This window comes from Lolium perenne, chromosome 3 (genome assembly GCF_019359855.2).
Source record: "Lolium perenne isolate Kyuss_39 chromosome 3, Kyuss_2.0, whole genome shotgun sequence".
NCBI classification, from domain to species: domain Eukaryota; kingdom Viridiplantae; phylum Streptophyta; class Magnoliopsida; order Poales; family Poaceae; genus Lolium; species Lolium perenne.
In genome coordinates this window covers 279274117-279283680 of record NC_067246.2, presented here as the reverse complement: position 1 = coordinate 279283680, position 9564 = coordinate 279274117, and the positions used below count along the sequence as shown (strand labels likewise).

Sequence of the window (9564 nt, the reverse complement as noted above, 5' to 3'; positions counted from 1 at the left end):
TTCATTTTCATTCTCTGAATAAATACATGCTTGTGTGGGAGAGAGACACGCTCCGCTGTTGCATATGAACACATGTGTTCTTAGCTTTACTTTTAATGTTCATGAAACTGCTTCGTTCATTGTTATATGGTTGGAAACGGAAAATGCTACATGTAGTAATTGGTAAAATGTCTTGAATAATTTGATACTTGGCAATTTTTGTGTTCATGTTTAAGCTCTTGCATCATATACTTTGCACCCATTAATGAAGAAATACATAGAGCTTGCTAAAATATGGTTTGCATAATTGGTCTCTCTAAGATCTAGATAATTTCTAGTAAAGAGTTTTGAACAACAAGGAAGACGGTGTAGAGTCTTATAATGTTTACAATATGTCTTTTATGTAAGTTTTGCTGCACCAGTTCATCCTTGTGTTTGTTTCAAATAACCTTGCTAGCCTAAACCTTGTATCGAGAGGGAATACTTCTCATGCATCCAAAATCCTTGAGCCAACCACTATGCCATTTGTGTCCACCATACCTACCTACTACATGGTATTTCTCCGCCATTCCAAAGTAAATTGCTTGAGTGCTACCTTTAAATAATTCAAAATTTATCACCTCTGATTTGTGTCAATGTTTTATAGCTCATGAGGAAGTATGTGGTGTTTATCTTTCATTCTTGTTGGGCAACTTTCACCAATGGACTAGTGGCTTCATCCGCTTATCCAATAATTTTGCAAAAAGAGCTGGCGCGGGGTTCCCAGCCCCCAATTAATCAACCTTCATTAATAATTCTCTTCACATGTTTTGCTCTGATTCATCAGTAAGCAACTTAATTTTGCAAATAGACACTCCTTCATGGTATGTGAATGTTGGAAGGCACCCGAGGATTCGGTTAGCCATGGCTTGAGAAAGCAAAGGTTGGGAGGAGTGTCATCCATAAATAAAACTAAAATACATGTGTAAACAAAATAGAAGAGGGATGATCTACCTTGCTGGTAGAGATAACGTCCTTCATGGGAGCCGCTCTTTGAAGGTTTGTCTGGCAAGGGGGTTAGAGTGCCCACTACCATTCGTTGACAACAACAAACACCTCTCAAAATTTTACTTTTATGCTCTCTTTATGTTTTCAAAACCAAAGCTCTAGCACAAATATAGCAATCAATGCTTCCCTCTGCGAAGGGCCTTTCTTTTACTTTTATGTTGAGTCAGTTCACCTATCTCTCTCCACCTCAAGAAGCAAACACTTGTGTGAACTGTGCATTGATTCCTACATACTTGCATATTGTATTTGTTATATTACTCTATGTTGACAATTATCCATGATATATACATGTTATAAGTTGAAAGCAACAGCTGAAACTTAATCTTCCTTTATGTTGCTTCAATACCTTTTACTTTGAATTATTGCTTTATGAGTTAACTCTTATGCAAGACTTATTGATGCTTGTCTTGAAAGTACTATTCATGAAAAGTCTTTGCTTTATGATTCATTTGTTTACTCATGTCATTACCATTGTTTTGATCGCTGCATTCATTACATATGCTAACAATAGTATGATCAAGGTTATGATGGCATGTCACTCCAGAAATTATCTTTGTTATCGTTTACCTGCTCGGGACGAGCAGGAACTAAGCTTGGGGATGCTGATACGTCTCCGACGTATCGATAATTTATTATGTTTCATGCCACATTATTGATGATATCTACATGTTTTATGCATACTTTATGTCATTATTATGCGTTTTCCGGAACTAACCTATTGACGAGATGCCGAAGGGCTAGTTCCTGTTTTCTGCTGTTTTTTGTTTCAGAAATCCTAGTAAGGAAATATTCTCGGAATTGGACGAAATCAACGCCCAGGGTCCTATTTTCACACGAAGCTTCCAGAAGACCGGGGGAGATACGAAGTGGGGCCACGAGGTGGCGCCACACTAAGGCGGCGCGGCCAGGCTAGGGCCCGCGCCGCCCTGTTGTGTGGGTCCCTCGTGACTCCACCGACCTTGCCCTTCCGCCTACTTAAAGCCTCCGTCGCGAAAACCCTACTACGTTCGACGAAACCAGAGAAAACCTTCCAGAGCCGCCGCCATCGCGAAGCCAAGATCTGGGGGACAGGAGTCTCTGTTCCGGCACGCCGCCGGGACGGGGAAGTGCCCCCGGAAGGCTTCTCCATCGACACCACCGCCATCTTCATCAACGCTGCTGTCTCCCATGAGGAGGGAGTAGTTCTCCATCGAGGCTCGGAGCTGTACCGGTAGCTATGTGGTTCATCTCTCTCCTATGTACTTCAATACAATAATCTCATGAGCTGCCTTACATGATTGAGATTCATATGATGATGCTTGTAATCTAGATGTCATTATGCTAGTCAAGTGGATTTTACTTATGTGATCTCCGGAGACTCCTTGTCCCACGTGTGTAAAGGTGACAGTGTGTGCACCGTGTGGGTCTCTTAGGCTATATTTCACAGAATACTTATTCGCTGTTATGAATGGCATAGTGAAGTGCTTATTTATATCTCTTTATGATTACAATGTGTTTTGTATCACAATATATCTGCGTGCTACTCTAGTGATGTTATTAAAGTAGTTTATTCCTCCTGCACGGTGTAATGGTGACAGTGTGTGCATCGTGTAGTACTTGGCGTAGGCTATGATTGTGATCTCTTGTAGATTATGAAGTTAACTATTGCTATGATGGTATTGATGTGATCTATTCCTCCTTTCGTAGTGTGAAGGTGACAGTGTGCATGCTATGTTAGTACTTGGTTTGGTTATGTTGATCTGTTATGCACTCTAAGGTTATTTAAATATGAACATTGAATATTGTGGAGCTTGTTAACTCCGGCATTGAGGGTTCGTGTAATCCTACACAGTTAGTGGTGTTCATCATCCAACAAGAGGGTGTAGAGTCTAGCATCTATCTATTTATTCTGTTATGTGATCAATGTTGAGAGTGTCAACTAGTGAAAGTCTGATCCCTAGGCCTTGTTCCTAAATACTGCTATCGCTGTTTGTTTAGTGTTTTACAGCATCTTTACTTCCTACAATATTACTACCATCAACTGCACGCCAGCAAGCACTTTTCTGGCGCCGTTGCTACTGCTCGCATTTATTCATACCACCTGTATTTCACTATCTCTTCGCCGAACTAGTGCACCTATTAGGTGTGTTGGGGACACAAGAGACTTCTTGCTTTGTGGTTGCAGGGTTGCATGAGAGGGATATCTTTGACCTCTTCCTCCCTGAGTTCGATAAACCTTGGGTGATCCACTTAAGGGAAACTTGCTGCTATTCTACAAACCTCTGTTCTTGGAGGCCCAACACTGTCTACAAGAATAGAAGCACCCGTAGACATCAGTGGGTCAAAGTGGCGTTCCACGAGCGCAAACTCGTTGACTCGTACTTCAACACAACGGTGATGGATCGCGGCGACAAGGCAATGGGCACCCATTGGGGGATCGTCCAGGAGACGTGTAGCAAGTGGCACGGTGTACAGGAGGAGATCGACAAACATGAAGTGAGCAGCGAGGACTTTGAAGCAAAGGTATACTCACTCACCGTGGCTCCTCCGTCGACCCTACATCGCCTAATTGCCGGCCTGTTTTTGCAGATGCGGCGGGCGCTTGACTTGTACGCGGTAGACAACGGCGGCCAGATGTTCAAGTACCTCAACGCGTTCACCCGCATCTTGGAGTGCGACAAGTGGAAAGCGGTGCGCAAGAATCTCGCCAACAACAAGGGTGAGCAGTACAACCCCGACGATCCAGCCCTTGCCGCGTCGGCGGGCCGCCCCGAGCTCGGCCAGAAGAAGCTCAAAGAGCAGAAGAAGGCCGGTCATCCAGCCGACAGGTTGCAGGCATCCTTCGACAAGTGATGGGCCGACGCCAGGGCGCACGCCGCCGGGAGGGACGAACAACACGCGGTGTGGTGGAAGCCGATGCTCGCCAACCAGGGCGTCCGGATTGCCTTGCTCAAGGAAACAGCCACGGCGAAGAAGAGGAACACTTACCTGACGTTCCTGATCAGCGGCAACGACGCCAACATGGACGAGGAGACGAGGGCTTGGTACGCCGCTCATCACCAAGACATCCTCGGGCCACCGTCGGCTCTTTCATCCTCCGCATCGACGTCTACTCCCGCCGCTTCAACAACTGCAGACGCCGATGCGACGCCCAACACCGCGCCAGACGCCGTTGCTCAGAACGGGACCGCCGATGAGCCTGTAGTCGTCTAGTTTCGATCGCCGGAATGTGGCTGATCCGATCGCCGGACATTGGCGATTTTTTTGTGTAGCGGGAAGACAAGATTTTGAATCTATCACCGCTGATGGGCGAAAGCCGGGGGTGCGACTGAAAAAATGTTGCCCCCACGTTCTTTTTGTATTTAATCCGGTGTTTGTTAAATCCGGATTTACGCCGTGGTCTCGAACGGCTGGGATGCTCTTTTATTCGGAGTTCCGGACGGATGTTAAACCCGTGGGTGTCTGACTCGAACCGACCGTGTTTGCTTCCTCCCTCTCTCCCGACTTCCTTCCCGAGTCCGCTCGCCCTAATCCATCCCACCCAACGCCGCTCTACAGCTGCGGCCGCCCGCGCCCTATCTCTCCTCCGTCGCCGCCCCCACCTCCACCCCCTACGCCCCCGCGCGCGCCGCCGCCGTCGCCGCTCCCCTTCAACAACCTCATAGCTGCCGTCTCAACCCCGTCCGCGATTTCGGCCCTTGGTTTTCCGAGGTACGCCCTCCATGATTCGTTGGACCCAACCTCAACTCGATAAATTATCAGATCCGCCCTGTGCCTGAGACGGATTTCATCGGTTTATCAGCACACCTCAAAATTCGTTGGGCTATATAGCCTAGAATCACAAGGAACATTTATTCACTCTGCCCGTCCATTGCTTTTATAATTCTCGTACAGCTCTTCGGTGCCACAAACGCATCCTATTTGATTGAATCTTACTACAATTTACCTACGTTTCCTCAGGTTTGTGCGTCCCAAACCAGCCCTAGGAGGGAGGCCCCTTGTGACACCATGCCAAAGATAAAGACGAGCCGCGTCGAATACCCCGAAGGATGGGCGCTCATTGAGCCAACAATCCGGGAGCTGGATGCCAAAATGAGGGAAGGTACGCATGCTAACTGCTAAGTACTCTTATCTATCGGTGTACCCTTTTCAGATGTGCGTTGATATTTCCTGCCATAGGATGTGGGTACTGATATGATTTGCACACGCAGCGGAAAACGACACGCATGATGGGAAGAGGAAGTGCGAAGCGCTCTGGCCAATTTTCCGCATCTCTCATCAGAGAAGCCGTTACATATACGATCTCTTCTATAGAAGGAAAGAGATATCAAAGGAGCTGTATGAGTTCTGCCTGGACCAGGGTTATGCAGACCGTAATCTGATTGCAAAGTGGAAAAAGGTTAGTGTCCTTAGTCCCATATCTTTTGCTTTGCGTTAGCTTAGAGGGATGTTTTTCTCACCTTTAGGTTATTTTCAATTAATTTATTAGTACCTGTACAAAGTTAGTTCGAATTGAAAGGCACCATAATCTTGTAGTTCAAATGGACCTGCTTGAATCGTAGTTCTGTTTGTTTGAATCATTATGTAAGTAGCTGTTGATTTGCCAATCCTGAGTTCTGTATGTCATCCAACCGAGATGCTGGTTTGCCTCAGTACGTGATTAGGAGGCTGTTTTTCTTACACTCTGAATAGGAGTTTTTTCTGGTACAGATATGACAACACAGAGGAGTTTTTTCGAGTATGAATATGAAAATTACATGGAATTATTCGTTTCGGTTAGGTACGTACAGTTGTACATTGGTCTACACAGGCAAAACATGCGGAGCAATTTCTCATAGTAGCATGACCTTGGGTTTTCACTGTCCGGTCTTATCCTAGGGGGCACCTCAAGAAAGCGTGAAAGCAATACTACCATAATCGAAGTAAGCATTACCAACAAATCCAACAACCATAAAATATGCCAGCTGATGCTAGACGGACTTTTGGTCGCCCTGAAATCCAGCAACCATAGAGTATCTGCAAGTGGATGGTAGCAAGGCTTCTGGTCTTTCTCTCTGCTGCATTCTCAGACAGCTTCGAACCATGAGAGAAATGTGAAGCAAGCCTACAGAGAGGTGTTGCTCTTTTTTTAAGGCTGGGTCAGATGACATGAACTGATCATCAGTTATATCATCGGCCTTTGTGTTTGTTCCAATACCTTCTTTGGCAGAGGTTTCCTAAAACTTCGTGTTTGTTCCAATAGTATCCTTAGTTCCATATCATTTGTGTTTGCACATTAGTCTTTTGCTTTGTATTACCTTAGAGGGATGTTTTTCTCACCTTCGGTTATTTCCAATTAATTAATTATTAGTACCTGTACAAAGTTAGTTCAAATGAACTGATAAACCAAACCATCAAGTGTTCATTCTTTTAATCCTTTTCTTAAATGAACAGTAACTGCTTGAATCATACCTCTTTGATTTTACTCTGAATGAATTGCCCGTCTTTGAATTTTGTTATTGTGATGTTAAACTAGCAGCTGATGTTGTCATGGATATGCTTCTATCACCCCATAAATCCTTTAGTCTAGTTTTTGTGTTCTGGACATCTGATATAAGAAATATAATTGATTAGCACTAAGTTAGTTCAAATGGACAGGCAAGCACACCATCGAGTTTACCCTTTTAATTCTATTATAAATTGAATGGACCTGCTTGAATCGTAGTTCTAAAAGTTTGCCTCAAATGAATTACCCGCATTTGCAATTTTGCATGATGTCAAACTAGCAGCCGCTGCTGTCATCAATATCGTAGTTCTCAAAGTTTGCCTCAAATTAATTACCCGCATTTGCATGATGTCAAACTAGCAGCCGCTGCTGTCATCAATATGCTTCTATCACCCTGTAATATTCTTTAGTCTATTGTTTGTGTTCTGGGCATCTGATATGAATAAATATGCATGATCAGTGAAGTATCTTGTGCTTATTGCGTATATGTTGAATTTATGTAGGATTTTGTTGTTCTTAAGGCTGTGACATGTTGGATAACTTCATGGCATGCAGCTGCTGCCTTGCTGCTATAGCACTTTTAATAGCCTTTACCACGATGAATGGTGAAGAATAGTCTAAAAAACGTGAACAGTCCAACCCATCGATTTGTATCTTCGTTAGTAATTCGATGGTGCACATTATTATTTAATCTGACTATGCTGTAGTTCAATGAAAATTGAGTTTGTGAGCATGCTTCTGGTGCCATATATTCTTTTCATTCACTGTTTAATGTGATACTTGATTGAAGCTAAAGAAAATATACTGGGGAATTAAAATTACCTCTAATGGTCGTACTTTTGTCCCCAAGTACTCATTGCTCCCATTTCATATCCATGAAACTGATAATACACAGATGTGTCCCAGATCGATCTCATCCACACGTGTCATGCTTGTTCATTCACCCCTTCTACCAACATCCTACAAAGTTTTACCTCAGCAGCATCTCAGTCTCCTGGGTGCCTTTGCTTATGATATCTTTGCCGAGCCATGCTCCAGTGTTCTGACCGTACCAAGGACAAATACAAAGACATAAACGGCAACAACACTCCAGTTTCTTGTTTTTGATCTTTTTCAGCAATCTTTAATCCAGTTAACCAGAGGCCCTCATACTTGGCGTTCACTGAAAACTTCAGCTGTCACTTGCAACATCATCCATGCTCTATTTTGTTGGTGGATTCACAAGTTCAGCTTTTGCAAGCCAGCCCTGTGGGACAACCAATGTGAAATCTGAAACACTGCATTAGTAGCCTGAGGGAAACATGTTCAATACAAGGCACATGCTGCATTCCAACTTAGATAGGGACCCTAACAAAACAAAATCTTTTGCAAGGCTGAACAACCTGTCTAGTTTTCAAAGCTAAAAAATTAGACCGAACGGAGAAACAATCATTGTTATATTTTAATTGTTTGGCTCATCAGACAACAGGACATCACTATATGACTGCTGAAGTTCCAACCTCATAACACAGATATTTTAAGTCACAGGAACTAACAAACTTAGTCTGAAAACCACATCACCCAACCACAGATCCTTCTAGAACCTTGCCCTGGTACCGTTGCCTACATCTTCCCTACAGAACTGAAGATAGAGATCTATCACCTTCATTGAACTGTGCCAAAAACGTGGCAGTGCAGGCCTCTTACATTGTGCTAAGGTGTACTTAGGTTGGTACTTTTTTCTAACTAGATTTTGCTGGACAACTTCATTCTCAATCATCGACATTCAACTGATTAGGCAAATATTTATGACAGTCAAATCTACAAACCCTCAGCCGCCTTGGTTGGTTGGCATACATCCTGCCTATTAACTAAATGGTGTTCTCTTCACTAAAAAAAACTAAATGATGTTTCGTAGCCCCCCATGCTCACAGCAGACTTTTCCTAATTGTAGTACTCCTACTTGACATGTAAATAGAAATGTTCTAGTTGCATATCATAGTGCAGTATTCCCCTTTGTACTCTATGCTTAAAAAATGTCTTTCCTTCAGTATTCTTTGTTGCTTCCAGTCACTTATTGCTCTGCTATGTTGTCTTGTTTGGTATTCTTACTTATTGCTTTCTTTTATGTCTGTGCAGCCGGGTTACGAGCGCCTCTGCTGCCTCCGATGCATCCAAACACGAGACCACAACTTTGCGACCACTTGCGTGTGCCGGGTCCCCAAGCACCTCAGGGAGGAGCAAGTTATAGAATGTGTCCACTGTGGCTGCAAGGGATGTGCCAGCGGTGACTGAGCAACTATGTTGTCATGATATGCCCTGGAATCAATGGACAATGGTTTGTTCTCAAGCCCGGCTACTCTAGGTGTTTCCTAAGCGTGATCTCTGGTAGAAACAACCGTCCTGTAATCGTATTGTAAGCACTACTCTGCTGGTACCAGCTGCCAATTGCCCATCTAATTTCCTGACATTGTGTTGAGAACCAGACACGTTGGAATTGCTTTATCACTAGGCTGCAGAAGTCTGAAGTTGTGACTTGTGCATTTAAATCTTTTTCGTTGAAACGTGTGTTGCCTGACATTATTTATTTGTAGTACGGTACTGCAATTGTGATGCCAAGTTTCTTGTTGTGCGTGGAGCTGACCTTGATTTAAATGAGGTCATGCCAAGTCGCTGAGTGCAGTCATCTCAGGTTGGTGAGGTGCTCGATCTAAGCAAAAAAGATTCCAAGCCAGGCGTGACACTCATGTGTCATCCAAGCGGCATTTGGATTTTGTAGTGCCAGCAGGAGAGCACTGCGCAGGCAGTTCGGTTGGCTTCGTCGCGTTGCGCGAACATGGCATATGAAACTGTACGCTCGATTCTCCGTTTCCAGGTTGGTCTGTCGATAAAATTACCTCAACATAAACCTAGCCATGCCTTAGAGCATCTCAGTCGCGTTCCTCAAAAGGATTTGGGGCACGCTCAAACAAAAAAACGGTTTCAGTCGCGTCCGTTAAAGTCTCTTTTTGTCCGGCGCAGCTAGATACGGTGTCCGGCGCTCCGAACCTGTCCCTGCTACACGGGGGACGCTCCGGGTACGTCGACACAATGAA

At 44.3% G+C, this 9564-nt stretch overlaps 1 protein-coding gene across 1 annotated transcript; it reads left to right on the top strand.

Annotated features, from left to right (window-relative positions):
- Positions 1 to 4482: 4482 nt before the first annotated feature.
- Positions 4483 to 9033, top strand: LOC127344378 (protein BUD31 homolog 1). The gene is made up of 4 exons (XM_051370641.2): positions 4483 to 4716; positions 4966 to 5107; positions 5217 to 5404; positions 8609 to 9033. The coding sequence occupies exons 2-4, from the start codon at positions 5014 to 5016 to the stop codon at positions 8762 to 8764; spliced, it is 438 nt and encodes a 145-aa protein (XP_051226601.1). The 5' UTR covers positions 4483 to 4716; positions 4966 to 5013; the 3' UTR covers positions 8765 to 9033.
- The last annotated feature ends 531 nt before the right edge of the window (positions 9034 to 9564 follow it).